General features: G+C 42.1%; 1 protein-coding gene across 3 annotated transcripts in view; it reads right to left on the bottom strand.

The window, feature by feature from the left end:
* The window catches only part of UBE4B (ubiquitination factor E4B), a 38,602-nt gene extending 25,345 nt beyond the window's left edge, over positions 1-13,257 (bottom strand). For all 3 annotated transcript variants that reach the window (XM_054394791.1, XM_054394793.1, XM_054394794.1), the window contains exons 1-4: positions 13,234-13,257; positions 5,914-6,094; positions 1,934-2,069; positions 1,084-1,171 (exon numbers count right to left, since the gene is read on the bottom strand). In XM_054394791.1, coding sequence (XP_054250766.1) covers positions 1,084-1,171; positions 1,934-2,069; positions 5,914-6,094; positions 13,234-13,257 — 429 coding nt within the window. The remainder of the gene's footprint in view (positions 1-1,083; positions 1,172-1,933; positions 2,070-5,913; positions 6,095-13,233) is intronic.
* Positions 13,258-16,213: the final 2,956 nt, after the last annotated feature.

The following is a 16,213-nucleotide window of genomic DNA, read 5'->3' as shown; positions in this document are numbered from 1 at the left end:
TGTTTTAAGAGTTTCTTGTGAAAATGAAAGCACAGAGAGTGAGTTTCCCCAAGTCTTTCCTGCTTTCAAATCCTTCTATTTTCTTTCCTATCTCTGCAAAGAAAGCTTTATTATTGACATCATTTCCAATGCAGATAGCCAAGCAAGATCATTTTTTCCTCATAAATAAGGACTATGCTGTCTCCTATCCACTTCACTCAATGGTATCTCCAAATGAGTAAGAGGAATTGAACCAAGATTGCAAAGCTTTCCTTTCACTACTCCCCACCCCACTTCTTCAAGTTGTCCTTGATTCCAAGCTACTTATTTCACAGCAGCACAATGCAAACTGTCCAGCTGCCTGATTCTCAGATGAGAATTGACTGGGAAGGCTTCTGCGGCAGGGTTATTGCTCCATGGCTTTCAGCCAGGCTTTTACCAACCAACCTTATTACTGACAGTGCAGGAACAAAGAAAGACACCTCATGAGCACTGCAAGAGTTTTTGTAGATACTTCTCTACATTACACTGATGTCCCATTTCTTTATGGCTTTATTTCACATGGGCCTTAAAATCATATAGCAAAGATGACAATTTTAGGAGTGAATTCAACTTTTGTACTTGCTTGCTTTGTTCCACTTTAAAAGGTTCTATCATCTACTCAAACCTTGTTAGCTATTCTTTCTTTTAACATCATCAAGAAAAACTTATCACTTAGCTTTACTTTAGCAACCATAACATTTAAAGCAGTACTTTGTTAGTAGACCTCTAAATGCTACATCAATTAGCTGCAACAATCTTCAGAAGTGTCTTCAGAAATATTTATTCAGGCCTACTGCATATTAAAAAAAGAGCTGGGCATTATCAGGTCATTTCATTGCAGGATATACAACAAAAACATTTTCTTCAGAGTTTTCAAATGTTATTAATAAACCAGTTTGAAACAAATCAAAATGCAGCTTTGATATTGGGACTTTTTTTCCCCCCTTCCCACAAATTTTAATGCGGAAAAGCAGTGAAGAACTTGTTCACAGCTGACATCTGAGGGCTGGTTCAAAAGCCAGAGCTCTGTACCACTCCTGATCCAACATAAACCAGACTAACCTTATCAGTCAGACTCCTTTTCTCTCTGCGATCATTCTCATCCACCTCCATATTTTCAATTCCTGAATCGACATCTACCTGGGACATACTGTAAAGGGATATAAGGGAAGCTCATTAACTTATAGAAAGCCACAGAGTCCTCTGTAAGATCATAGAATGCACTGGGTTGGAAGGGACCTCTAGAGGTCATCTAGACCAAACTAATGCAGTAAGCAGGGACATCCCCAACTAGATGAGGTTGCTCAGAACCCCATCAAACCTGACCTTGAATGTCTTCAGGATGGGGCCTCCACCTCCTCCCTGGGCAACCTGTTCTAGTGTTCCACCACCCCCAAATCAAAGAACTTCTCCTCCTAGTGTCCAGATGCTGACTGAAGGAGTCTCACCATAATTAGAAGCAGTAGTGAAAAAAAAAAATGCAACGGGAACATCCATTAGCTGTGTACAAAGAGCAGTTAAAATCACTAGCTGATAAATTCTTCTCACATTACAGTTATTTTGAATACCAGAAACAATTCTAAATTTCTTCAGCAGGCAATACAAACTGCACAGCTGTCACATCCCATCACTTTCTTTTTTAAACAGAGTAGCTGAATTATCCCCACCAGACATTCATCACAATGTCTAAGATAATGCTTTGTCTTTTTATCACTTTAGGTCAGTAATCTCCATTAAAGCCAGACTAGAGAAAGCATTACAGTGGTCTGAACAGCATGTCAGTTCTAAGCATCAAACCCTACTGCATTAACACAGCTGGAAGTGAGAGATGGCAGGACATTTGCCTGTGTAAGTGGGTTTGATGATTAGCATTGAGCAGTATTTGCTAGCTTACATGAGCTGCATTTTTTACCTTTTCTCACAGGAGACACTATCAATATCCATGCTCTGAGACCGAGAGAGAGACTGAGATTGAGTTTCAAGGCTGTTAGATGGAGAACTGCTGAGCGAACTCACTCCTTCGCTGCTCTGGCTTCGGTGGGCTACTCCTAAGGAAAAGGTACCCCCAAAATTACTACTACAGAGATGAGAAAGCACTGTACAGTTATTGGATGCAAAAAGAGTGGAAACACTGTTTTCCAATTCTGCTCTTCAGCACTTAGCAATGCACTAGGAAATAAATGTTAATAATATTCACATTTGAGCACAGAAAAATCACATTTTCTACCTCCCCTTGCAGCAGTCATACAAGAATGCATACCTGAATTTGCATCCATGAAGTGCTCAGATTCACTCCCACAAAAAAAACCAAACATACACCACCAGCAAACTGGCACCTTGTAAGATATATAAAGCAGTATACTCTGTATACTGTCTTAAGAATGTCAAAGACATTCTCAAGTCTGTCCTACTAGAACAGGACTTCACACTGGGTCATTACAATGGACAAGATTCATTTGAGTTCTGCTAGTATTCCCACAAAACCTCCCACAATTTACTGGAAGAATGATCAGCAGTTTTCCTTCAGCACAGGAATAAAATAAGCATCCAAGCAGTCCATACAACACACACTAAGCGTACCACCAGCAAATGGAGAGCAATAGAATGGCTTTGGAGCATGGCTGGTATGATATGAATGTGCAGGATATGAACAGAGAGCTTCACTTTGCAATAAAGACTTCTTCAGGAAAGTGTCGGATACTAGCATGGTAGGAGGAAAGTTATATGCCTAATTCCAAATAATCCAGAAAAATCCTTTAATTCAACAGCAATACAACTGAATGAGTTCTACAAACATCTACATGAGGGCTCTTAAGTGTAGTCTATCCCTTGTGGCACTTTTTGAAGCCATGACTTGAAAAGTAGCAATAATTGTAAGCTGTAAGTGTAGCTGTATCAATATCAGGTATTTGCATGCCAGTAAAGAGAGTCCTTGAAGGAGTAGGACAAAAGCCATTATTCCTCCAGCTGTTTAAAAAGAAAGCAGCAGTGAATTGCACTCTGGGTTCTTTTGCCTGCAGTTTACAAGACATTCCCCAAAGGGTACTAGGTTTCAATTTAAAAGTGTAAAACCAGACTGACAACCTATTTTTAAATTACAGCACCGGCTGTATTTCATGCTGCTATTGGAAAGTGCAAGCTTGTCCCATGTTTGGGGTAGCAACACATTCTGAAGTTAACAGTGGGGGCAGCAAAACAGATCAGTATTATGCTCCTCAACACAGGAAGTTTGTTTATGAGCACCCTTTCCATACCTTTTCAAGAATTGAAACAATTCCTTACAACAGGTACAGAACTGCAGAAGGCAGAAAAACCTCATTTAGAAGCAGTTATGCTCTATTTCAACAGTTAGACTGCAGCTCTCACTACCAGGACTCCTCAAGCAAACTGTCCTACCTTTCACCTTTTCACAACAAATCCTCCAGAATTTACTTCCTTCTCTACTTTGCTGGATGGGGTATACAATAAAAAATACACTTGACACACAAAACTTCCAGTTTTCCTTTATAAAAAATAAGTAAGTGACATAAAAGGAAACACAACAGCGTTATGAAGAGCACACTCTCATTATGGGTAACTGTCACTGATAGGCTGAGTTTAGGCTCTCCAAAATATTTTTAAAACAGATAAAATAATGATCATAGTTTCCATTCAATTGATGTGCAACTCTGACCTCACCATGACATAAAACTTCTCAGAAAACTGTATGCTTACAAGGACACTCTCTGCTGCGGCTGCTCTCTGTATGTCCAAATGAATTAAAATTCTCTGCAATCATTTTAGTCTGCTGCTCAAAGGAGCTCTTGCAAACCACACTGAAGCGGAGTCTTCATTTATGCTAAACAAATACAGCAGACAATGAGTTGGGAAGGTTTTTTTCCTGATCTATTCCCCAGTTTAACCACAGACCTTACCCTGGTGTGCAAGAAACATGCATTGCTAAATGGCTGCAATGAATGGCTTGTAGGAAGCAAACGCTGGACTGGCCCTAGGTAACTGCTGTTTCTGGTCAATTTACTCTGTAGAAATAGCTACCAAAAGATAAATTCTTAAAACATAAGTCTCTTAGGTCTTAGCTTCCTGACCATTTCAAACCATGATAAACTCATCTGCCAATACACAAACATTTCTATCTTCAGGTACCTGCTTCCACATCTCCTGCTCTGTTGACATTATCACTTAAACAGTTGGATCAGGACCTTGTGTGTTTAAAAACTGACCTTTTTTTTTTCTGGATTAGTTTTCACCTGGATTAAGGCCATAAACCATCTCTCTACACGGTTGCTAAGGACAGCAGAGGGAGAGGTGGGGAAAAACACTTCTTTCAGCAAGAGTCAGACCTAAGATGAGTTAAAATAGTCATGTAACCACAGGCCTGGTGAATAGTAAGTGACCTCTGCACTGCTCTTAAAAAACAAGTCACCTTTGCTGTCTGGGTTGCTGTCTATAATCATGAGGACAATGCACAGTGTTGAATTCCATCTGCAAAGAGCTTTTCTCAGGAAGTGCTTTTGATAGCTTTTCTCTGTCCTGCTTTGGGTACAATGCTATGAAATAAGCAAGAAGGAGTCACTGCTAGGTACCTCAGAACAACACTGTCATTAAATTACCAGCTTTAAGCTTGTAAATTACTGTACTTGACAACAGGAAAGGAATGACATTTCAGACAACAAATATGTAAAGAGAGAAAGAATTTTGCATGCTTAGCAAAGAGCACTGCAAAAAATATTTCTACATTATTAGAAATTGCTTCTAGTACAGCGTGCAGTTTTGGGCACCTCAGTATAAAAACATCAAATGGCTGAACTCAATCTTGAGGCTCTCTTCCAATCTAAATGATTCTGTGATATTAAAAACTTACTTAAAACAATCTTGATACTTATTTTGAGCCTGGTTTTGTGAACCTCTTAGCTTAGTAAAACAACACGCAAAACATTTTCAGTTTTCAGATAAATACCACAGTACTGGAAAATGTACTAAATTGTTTTGATTTCCAAGGCATCCAACTTCAAATTAGAATTGTTTGTTGTAATTCAAAATTGTATTATATATAAGAATATTGTCTTCACCTCCCTACAAAGCAACCCTTCTAACTCGCCACGCTTTGATTTTAATAGATCTTTTGAAAGAAATACTATTTGTAAATATCCTACTTGTATTCACTCCAGTAAATAGTGAAATGGGCAAAATAATAAAGGAGAAAGCAAATGCTTCATTTTCACATTGACAGTGCTCGATCCACAGCCTACTATTTTTAATTGTGCCAAATGCTAGTAATTAAAGATCAAAAATTAACTTGGGACCAATTGCTAATATGTACCTAGAAACCAATCAATAAAAACTGTGCTGCAAGACTGAAAAGGGGTTTTTCCCTGTCACCTCGACAAACTTGCTTTCTTTTCTTTGATGTTCTGTCACCTTAAACCGTATTACAAACTTCAAGGTTTAGCAACTCATCTTTTCAATGTTGTTAATTTACTGATACCTGGAAACCAGTTTATTGTGTTATTTACATTACTATTTGTATTACTATTAATATATTTCAGATTTTTTAATATATTCTTATATTAAATGTTATGTATGATGATTTCAGCTGATTTGGCTGTAATTTTGGCAGGGATCTATTTTGGCACTGTAGATGAAGGAATGATGAGAGGTGCATTATTTATTATATTAGTCTGAATTAATTATATGTGTTACTTATTATATTGCTACAACTGTTTACCATCTAGAAAATGAAAAGTACCTTCATTCACCATTTTACGTTTCTTTCTGAAAACTTTTAGCAACAGCAGAAACAGCACCTGAAGCGCTGCTCACGTTCTAAGGATGAGGACTTGCAGAACTTTCAGCAGGCACACGGTAGTTTTTGTCACTAACATACTAACCTACCTGATGCACCAATTGGAGAGGTAGCTGGGGTCATGCTATGGACGTTTAGGCCTAGGCTATGGGATGGCCCCGGGGCTGGTGCCACCGGTCCCGGTGGGGTCTCTCTCTGCGGTGATGTCAGAGGAGTACTAGGCTGGGAGGACGGCCCACCTGCCAGCCGAGCAAGGCGCCTTCGACGGATCTGCACAAAGGGAACACAACAACAGCAAATGAAGAAGTTTGTTTGCACATAAACAACCACACACACCCCTCATGGCCACCCTTGGGGCCCTCCTACAGGGCAAGGGCACTCACCCCTGTGAAACTGGAAACAGAGAAGCTTTAGTTGGTAACTTGCTCAATGGAGCTGCCACTTCTCTGTTCCATGTGAAAAAAAACCAAAATCCTCCTCACCTCTAGATTTTAACTATGTACTTGCTGCCTTGGAAAACCATTTTCACAGGAGAATGATGTGTTTGTCCCTTGAATCGCAGAATTGTCGGGGTTGGAAGGGACCTCAAAGATCATTCAGTTCCACTCTCCCTGCCACGGGCAGGAACACCTCACACTAGATCAGGTTGCTCAGAGCCCCATCTAGCCTGGCCTTAATAATCTCCAGGGATGGGGCCTCCACCACCTCCCTGTGCAACCTGTTCAACCTCCCTCGACTTGCTGGCTACACTTCTCTTGATGCAGCCCAGGATCTGGTTGGGTATTTGGGCTGCAAGTGCACATTGGTGGCTCATGCTGAGCTTCTCATCCACCAATATCCCCAGGTCCTTTTCTTCAGGGCTGCTCTCAAGCCAGTCACGGCCCAGCCTGTATCGATGCTTGGGATTGCCCCGACCCAGATGCATGACCTTGCACTTGGTCTTGTTGAGGTTGGCTTAGGCCCATCTCTCCAGCCTGTCATGGTCCCTCTGGACGGACCCCTCCCCTCCAGAGCATCATCTGCACCACACAGCTTGGTGCTGAGGATGTCTCAATGCCACTGTCCATGTCACGGACAAAGATGTTAAAGTTGGTCCCAGTACTGATCCTTGAGGGACTCCACTTGGACATGGGCCCACTGACAGCCACTCTTGGGGTGTGGCTGTCAAGCCAGTTCTTTATCCACTGAGTTGTCCATCCATTGAACCCCTATTACCATCTTGGAGACCAGGATGTGGTACGGGACAGTGTCAAAGGCTTTGCTCAGGTCCAGGTAAATGATGTCAGTTGCTCATTCCTAATCTATTGATGTTGTGACCTTTTCATAGAAGGCCACCAGGTTTGTCAGGCAGGATTTGCCCTTGGTGAAGCCACATCAATTGTACCAAATCACCTCTTTGTTATTCTTCTGTCTCAGTAATCTCTCCAGGAGGATCTGCTCCACGATCTTACCAGGCACAGAGGTGAGACTGACTGGCCTATAGTTCTCTGATTCTTGTTGAAAATGGGAGTTATGTTTCCCCTTTTCCAGTCAGTGGGGACTTACCCAGACTGCCATGACTTTTGGAATATAATAGAGGGCTGTTTAGCAACCTCATCCACCAGTTCCCTCAGTACCCATGAGCGTATCCAATCGGGTCCCATGGACTTGAACTCTTTCAGTTTTTTCAGATGGTCGTGAACCTGATCTTCACTCACCATGGGCAGTTCCTTCTTCCAGCCCCTGCCATTATCTTCCATGACTCCAAGAGTGTGGCTGGAGCCCTTGCCAGTGAAAACTGCGGTAAAGAAGTCATTGAGAACCTCAACCTTCTCCATATCATTTGTCACCAGTCCACCTGTTTCCTTTCTGAGGGTGCCCACACCCTCCCTAGTCGTCTTTTTATCATGAATATACCTATAAAAATTTTTGCTGTTCCACTTGATCTCCCTGGCTAGATTTAATTCTAACAGAGCTTTAGCTTTCCTATCCAGGTCTCTTGCTGCTTGGGCAGCTTCCTTATATACCCCCCCAGTCTAGATGTCATTTTTTCCACTCCTCATAGAGTTTCTTTTTCTGTGACAGTGTGTCCAGGAGCCTCTTGCTCATCCAGGCAGGTCTCCCAGCATGCCTTCCTCTTTGTCAGTATACTTTGCTCCTGGACACAGAGAAGGTGATCCTTGAACAACAAGGGTTGTGTAAGACACGTTTAACATTTACTGCTCAGCGATTTCAAAACCTGCAACACTCCTCCCCATTTATTTTGGCACTTGATGAAACAAACTGCATTAATCTGATAAAAGGGACAATACAAACATGACCTTTGCCTTAATTTCACACCATGATACTAATAAAAACACCAGTGCTTAATGTTATTAAAGGCAACCACTGTTAACCAAGTTCATCTAAAACACACTAAAAATACACAATTCATCTGCTGGGCAGAAGCATCTTTGGAAGACAGACAGTAAATTACATCCTCTTATCACTGAGAGACATTTCACCCCACAGAATTTAAATAACAGTTATTGCAGTTACTAATAAGACAGAGAAGCATCTGCCTTCAAAATCTGACTTCAGAAAACTGTTATGAACCTATTTAGTAAAATCAGTGGACTGTGTAACACTAATATTATACATGAGAAATAGACAAAACAAACCTCAATATTTATAAGGGTTTCAAGGGAAACTTGAAGCATAAATGAAAAACAGGAAAGAAAATAGTTATTATCACAGGCTGCCTCAGAGGATATGTTCCTAAAGTTTGCATCTTCAGCTCAAAACAGGCCCAGCAGAAAAAAAAAAAACACCAAAAAACCCAACATTTGAGGGTGTCCATTCCCTGCAAAAACAAGCAATTCATGTTATTCCTTCTTTTGTACTGTGACACTCAGGCACTGTATACAATCTGAGTTTTCATTTCTGCTCATAATCCTAAAGAACTGCCAAGCAAGTGAAAGAGTGAACAAAAGATTTGTGTCAAGTCAATGTCTATCCTACATTACTGCAGTCCCTTAATGGCCTGTGAAACCTACTCCAACAAGAACAGATCAAATTAAATCAGACTTCAAAAACTGTGGGAAAACAGTGTCTGGAACTACATCTCCCTCCATGACAGGTGTCACCACATGAACATGGAAGGCAGCTAGAAAATAAATTCTAGCTAAAGTCTAAGGCTGTGATTATAATGTCTTCATCTCTCCTCTTCACCAAGTGAAACAGGGAGCTTACTGCATAAATTGTTCAGCTTTGCCGTAAGTAGAATAGGGTCTCAAAAGCCTGAGTTCAATATGTAATTTTTTTTTTCACTTCTTTCTTACATCTTAGTTTTTCCAGCTGTTAGTTTGAAAAGAAAAACCTAGAGAACTACCTCAGCCCCCAGAGGCATTCCTGAGCAAATCTCAGCTTTGTGTCCCCATATCCATGGTCCCTATTGCTGAATCCCAGTGAAGTATTCATAGCTAACAAAGCTGTACAAAAACATTATCAGTAAAGCAAGCTAGCTGAATTGAAATAGCTTTGAACTGGGCATTTAAATTAAGGCTTTAAAAGACGTTTCCTTTACCATTTGACTAATCTACAACCATGGCTTTCAGATGGGAATGCCAGGAACGACAGGGAAGAACGAAGGGAAAAACAAACAGAAATGCACACAAACAGCCCATACATGCAGAAGTGGCTGAGGGACAAAGATTAATTATGTGAAAAGGAAGGAAAATCAATGTGATGTGTAAAAGTTGCACAACTGTTACATATTCACTCTTGCTAGCTAGCTCCAAATCTGATGTTGAGGTGGAAATATTTGAGGAGAAAAAAGCCTGGATGATAATATATATATTATACCTATGATATACACAAAATATAGAGTTTCATTTATTTATTTTATTCCTATATATAGTGAAATGTTGGTTAGTCAAGTAAGGTCATAGCCCTCACAAGGTATGATTTACACAAAACTTCTCTTCATCTCCCAGTTTCAAGCAGATACATGAGATCATTTGTACCACTCAGCATTCCTCATGTACAGTGCCGGGCTAGATCCCTGCCAAAGTTACAGCAGAACCATCTGAAATCATCACTGTTGAAACAGGAGCACACCAAGACAAACTTTCTGCCTTTTGGATTTGTCACTCTTCATCCAACTTTCTTATGGACCAACCTCCTAGAAGGTAACCTGCTCTGCAAATAATTCTGGAAAGGGCATGGACCAAATCCATCTGCACAGACACTGAGCTGCTTTTAGATAAGATAAATGTGATTTACACAAGATGGACATTAACAGGAGATTCTTCCCTGCCTGTTTAAGAATGATAGGCAAACTATACTTATCTTCATTTCTGCTGAACAAATTAACATTAAAATATAAATAAGCTCTGAGTATTTTTTCCACTGAAAGAGACAGCTTTCATAACTGATGGTATGTTCAGCAATTCAAGGAGTAGACTTGATTCTTAACTAACCTGAGTTGTGATTTTCCTCTAGGTTTACATTAAATTATCACAGAAATCTGAAATTTCATTTGAAAATTAGATTTAAGTAAGAGTAGGGGAACAGAGGGCAGAAAGATTCTATGCAGAAAGGCAAAGATGGAAGCTGAAATATAAGCTTCAGAACACAGAATAAAACTGGTTCTCTCATTCTACCCAGTTAATTCCTTTGTGCCTTAAGACTAAACAGCATCAAGACAAGGGAAGGCAGGCAGGCATTGTGCTTACGGCACAACATGGGGACTCAAAAGATGCAGCTGGTTTGCACAGCACTAGACACAAATGAGGCCCCAATCTCTTGCCTCACCTAACACAAATATATTGAGATTTGTGGGAGTTCAGTGTGACCTATTCTCATTGCAGACTCTCCATTCTCATTGAATGACTCTCCCAATTACTCTAAAACCCCCAGATTCTTCAGGGTATTTTCTTAGGAAAGCTTAGGGTACCTCAGTAATACCCAGCCCTTCATTCTAGCACCAAGTATTGGCAGCAGTGACATATGACAAAGCTGTTACACATCATTCTATTACCTAACAGTGACAAGCTATTTGGTACTAAGCATTACTCAGGTTATGGCACAAACAATGCTCATCTTCCCTGCAGAGCCCAACCCCATAACATACAGCTGAAAAGGTTGATTTAAAAAAAAAAAAATCTAATTGCTTGAATAGAAATAGCACACTGATTTTTAATTAGTACAGGTTTTGCTGGACACATCTGGACTATGTGAATAGTAGCTTTCAGAAAAACATTTTTCATCTCACTGGACTTCTTAAAAGCTGATAGCTGGACATACTACAAAGCAGAAATATCACCCTATTAGAGACAGTTAATTGATAATTTAATTTTTCAGCAGACCAATAAAGATATAAGGAGGAAGACTGGTCCCTCAGGCTCACACACTCCCAGTTAAAAAGAAATTCTCTATCAACATCTGCTTTAGTGACAACTGCTTAGTGAGACTCTAGAGGAAGTATTTTATTCTACCACAATCGTAGAAGACTACCTTTTCTTGTACAGATTTGGAAATTTGGATGGATAGTTTTATTTTCCTTGTATTCATTAGAGCATGTTTAATTAAGAAATGCTCCATTTTCTGGTGATACTGGTCACATGCTATGCTCAGAAACCACTCAACTACTCAGGAATCATGTAAATGTTTAAAGATGCTAAGTTCATGTCATTCTTTCCCACATTATCCCACATTTGCCTTGATTCTCTTTTTCTAAGTAGTCTCTATTCTCATTGTGTGCTATCTTTTGCTGGTTCACCTCTGATCTAGAGTCCGCTGCACCAAATAGGAGAAAAGTGGAGCGGTGGAGGAAAATTAAAATAGACTTGTTCTGATTTTCCAACGAGGGGCACATTAACAATGAAAGGTGACAGAGTGACTCTCCTAAATTGATATAAGGTTGTCTCAATCGATCACCTAAAGACCATTCAGCTTTGACCCTAGCTGAACCATGTTAGAAAGGCATGGAAAAACTTGAGTCACTTGAGACAAACACTTTGCCAGCAAAGGTAGATGAGTCCCTACTGGAGAACTCATTTTCTGCAGCCTCAGTTCCATGATGCAGTGTTTTTGATGATGTCAGGAATTTGCTAAAGCAGTGACACAAACAAGCTTACATAGGTTAAATAATTCTGAAATTAATCATAAAACACCTCATGAGCAGATGCAGTTTAACAATCAGAATAATTGTATGTAAACAAAGTACTGATGAAAAACACCTATAAAATGAAAGATCCCTTTTCACAGCAGAAATTACATCACCAGCATCCTATCCCATTCTTCTCAACACAGGAATTGTAATAATTTTCTCAATGCTTCCACAGACTGTCATCAAGTTAACAGCATGAACTATCTCCTTGCAGTTCCTGTTGCAACATAGTGGGATTGCTAAATCACGATATACAACAAAATATCAAAAGCATCTAATATTTTGGGATATAAACCTGAGTGACAACAGGGACCTTGCTCTACAGTCCCATCATAAGATACAGTACAGAACAAAAATTACTTCTCTTGATCCTTCCTAGAGCATAAGTACAGGGAGTAGAGTCCCTGGAGTAGAAGTACAGCAATGCAGCTGGTCCAATACAATACACTTCATGTATATGCAGCACACTACAACATGAAAATGTTATTTTGAAGGTACGAAGGGAGATACAGAGCTGTACATAATTTGGCTATTACAGTGGAATAGTGGGAAACTCCCTATACCTTGACCAATACCATGACAGAATCCATTTCAGACTCCCCTAATACACCAGCAAAACATAAGAACTTAGCTTGTATTTTAAAAAAAGCAAAACATCGTTTTTCAAGAGAAGAAAACAAGAAACTGTTCACATTCTTCCATCACAGATGTTTATCTACCACAACATAACACATTTAACTCTGTAGAATAAGAGGTTGAATAAAAAGAAAATTAAATCAAAGAATCAAGAAAATGAGTGAGCCTGTTCCAAACTGTTTCGAGAATAAATTATATTAAATATCAAACCACACACACATCTTGCATGGAAGTCAAATCTTCAGTGTTTCACTGTTAAAAAGTAAGGTGTTTTTTTTAAACACGCACTACTGATCACGCCTAACGTTGAACACTGAAAGAAGACATCCTCCAGACAAAGACTACCTGACAGATGGAAACAGAGAACAAACACTTAACCAGAAGAGAAACAATTCAACCCCATCGACCTGCCAGGGGGTCGCAGGTCAGGGGCAGAGTGGATAAAGGAGGCACACGAAGAACATCGAGTACAGACACCGGGCGAAGGCAGAGCTCTCCAGAACGCTCCTTCCAACGCAGGGGTTTCACCTTGGGGTCCGGAAAAGGGCCCAGGTACATCCCGGTGTCCTCTCCCCGCTGGGCCCGGAGTCCCCTGACGGAGCTTCCCACTCACCCCCTGGGGCCCCGGGCCCCACAGACTCACCTCATCCGTGCTCAGCTCCTCCATCGCCTTCCTCTTAATGGTGAACGGAGAGAGGGCGCTTTCCTCTGCCCCGCTGAGGGCCAGCTCCGAGGAAGCGCTCTCCTCTGCCTCACGGGGCGCCTCACAAGGGCATCTCCGGGGCGGCCGCGCCGCGCCTCGCCCGCCGGCAACTGGCCCCACCGCCGCCGCCCCCGACCCCCTACCCGCAGCTCGCCCGCGCCTCAACTACCGCAGAGCCTCGCTGCAGCCAAGAGGGAGCCGCTGCCCGGCTGCCCCAACTTGCCCGAGTCCTTCGGCCTCAGCCCCCACCCGCACCGCGGCCCCAGCCCCGCGCAGAGATTATTCATCAAAACAAGAGGGCGGCAGCGGCCATCTTGGGGCAGGATCACGTGACCCCGCCCGGCGCCGCGCACAGAGCCGGGCATGCCGGGCCCCGCGTCGCGCAGACCAATGGCAGCGCCGGGAGGCGGGGCCCGGCGAGGAGAGCGGGGCCTGGCGGGAGGGGCGGGGCCCGGCGCCTCGTCGTGGCGGGGCGGGAGGGGGACGGTCCGCGCGCGCCATGGCAACAGGGGCGGGGCCGGTGCTGAGGGGAGGTGGCGCGGGGAGGCGGGAGGCGCGAGGCACGGGGAGGGGAGGTGAGGTGAGGTGAGAGAAGTGGGGAGGTGCTCGGTGGCAGGCACTTCGCCGCTTCCCCGGAGACGGGAGCAGTCCCTCAGATACGGGCCGAGCTGAAGTAGGTCGTTGAAGCCTTCCCATTTGAACGGGTCCGTGCATACCTTGCTTCTCCGAAGTGTTAGCCCACTTCTCAGTGACGAGCCGTTGAGGCAGCACATGGCTGTTGTCTAATTATTACAGTCTGTGTAACATACCGAGGGAAAAGTCAGACACAGGTTGTTTAACCTGAAGAAGAGAAGACTGAGGAGGGATCTCGTTAATGCTGATCAATACCTAAAGGGTGAGTGTCAGGAGAAGGGAGCCAGACTCTTCTCAGCCGTGTCTAGTGACAGGACAAGGGGCAATGGAAACAAACGAACACAGGAGGTTCCACGTAAAGATAAGGAGGAAAAAAGAGGGTAGAGAGCACTGGAATAGGCTGCCCAGAGAGGTGAAGACATTCAAACCCCACCTGGATGCATTCCAGGGGAGGTTTAAGTTGGATATTAAGTAAATTTTCTCTGCTAAAAATGTGGTCAGGCATTGGAACAGGCTGCCCAGGGAGATGGTGGAGTCACTGTCCTTGGAAGTGTTCAAGAATGTGTGGACATGGCACTTCAGGACATGGGTTTGTGGCCTTGGTGGTGTTGACAGTTTGACTCAATGATCTTAGAGGTATTTTCCAAACGAAACAGTTCTATGATTCTCTTATTCACTCCAGGTCATCCTGCTGTAGCAGGGGATGTGGGTTAGATGTTATTCAGAGGTCCCTTCCAAACCTCACCATGCTGGGATTTTGGGTGATTCAGTGAGTACTGGACCTTAGCCTGTTCCAGGTGCAGTTTAAACCTGAAGTGTTTTTTCCTCTTGTGTGAAAACACAAACTTTTCTGCACCAAGTTCTTTCAGTATACCACAAAATTATATTTTTGTGCAAGATGCTCGTCTTTTCCTTCTCTTTCTTTTCCCTCACGCTCAAAATTCAGCCAAAGAACAAACTAGCCAGGGCCTGTGTTCACTTGCCACTCAGCTTGTTTGATTAGTTATAATTCATATAGGTGAAAAATAAAAGGAATTTCAGAAGTTGCTGTTTTGGAAGAGGGAAAAAAAAAAAAAAAAGAGTTGCATCAGCAGATTTTTGCCCCAGGATGAACAGTCACTAACAATAAGATCTCAGCAGACAGCTATGTGTAGTGCACTGAGTTTGACTTTGCAAGTGAAAGAATCCCATGAAAGGGGGACAACAGGGTGCTCTTAAGGTGGAGGCACACTGGTCTCTTTGAACAAGTGAGAGCATTAAGACATAATAATAATTATAGAAAACACAAACTGACCAGACCAAGAATGTCTGGTTTAATGTCTTTTGGGGAGGTTTTGCCTGCTTCCAGAACATGTGATTGCTTCCTTTCTTTATTCACCTTGCATTTCAAGATGTTTGTGTTTTGTGAAAGTTTGTGAATTGGTTAGTATATAAATGAAGACAAGCAGTTTTGTCACTGGAGTAGCTTCATTTATCCCCAAGCAAGTTCCACGTTGTATTACATCCTTTCAAACCCACAATTTGAAGTTGGAAGGCAGTAACAAGAAAAGCAGTTTCAGTGCTGATGACTCTTCTGTATTTCTAGCACTAAGGACTTCTAGTAGCAGCCTTACTTGGGAATTATTATAATTCCGGTCATACAGCTTTCTGAGGTTACATTGTTCTGATTTCTCATTGGAGTCTTTGCACTAACAGAGTTCTTAAGGTCCTTACTGCCTTTCCGGGTTGCTTCTCGGATCTTATTGGAGTGCACAGCTTAAACGCGGAGTTTGAGAGTGTCTGCAATACCTAACACTGAAAACGCTGTTGTTAGCAACCTCTGCTGTTTAAGATACAACACGTTCCAGAGATGCCATCTAGTGGCGTCGGGAAGCCTGTGCGGCTGTTGCTGTGAGATATGAAAGTTTGCTGTGTGAATTTATCATTTATATTAGAATAACAAGGTAATAGTAAATATATTTTCAAGTAAATGAGAAATACTGAGTTCCAAAAGGCAAAGACTGTCAGGATTAAAAGAATAAACACTAGGCTATTTCCTTCTGGTTCCCACAACGTTTCCCTAACTATGTAAAGAATGCTACTGGGTTTTTTGGTTTTGAGAGTTTATTAGCAAAAAACCACACCTTTAACACTGGCAACAGCAGACTTATTTCCCGAGCCAGAGATGTCAGACCACTTAGATTAATAAGTTCAAAGAATCAGTTCTTGTCTGTACAGCCAGCACTGGACAGGAGGGTGTCCAGTCTCCCACATGTAGCTGTCTCTCCCTGTAGGAAGCAGTACACAT

The sequence above is a fragment of the Indicator indicator genome, chromosome 32 (assembly GCF_027791375.1).
Source record: "Indicator indicator isolate 239-I01 chromosome 32, UM_Iind_1.1, whole genome shotgun sequence".
In the NCBI taxonomy this organism is placed as follows: Eukaryota; Metazoa; Chordata; class Aves; order Piciformes; family Indicatoridae; genus Indicator; species Indicator indicator.
The sequence above is the reverse complement of the archived record's forward strand: the minus strand, read 5'-3'. Positions and strand labels throughout refer to the sequence as shown.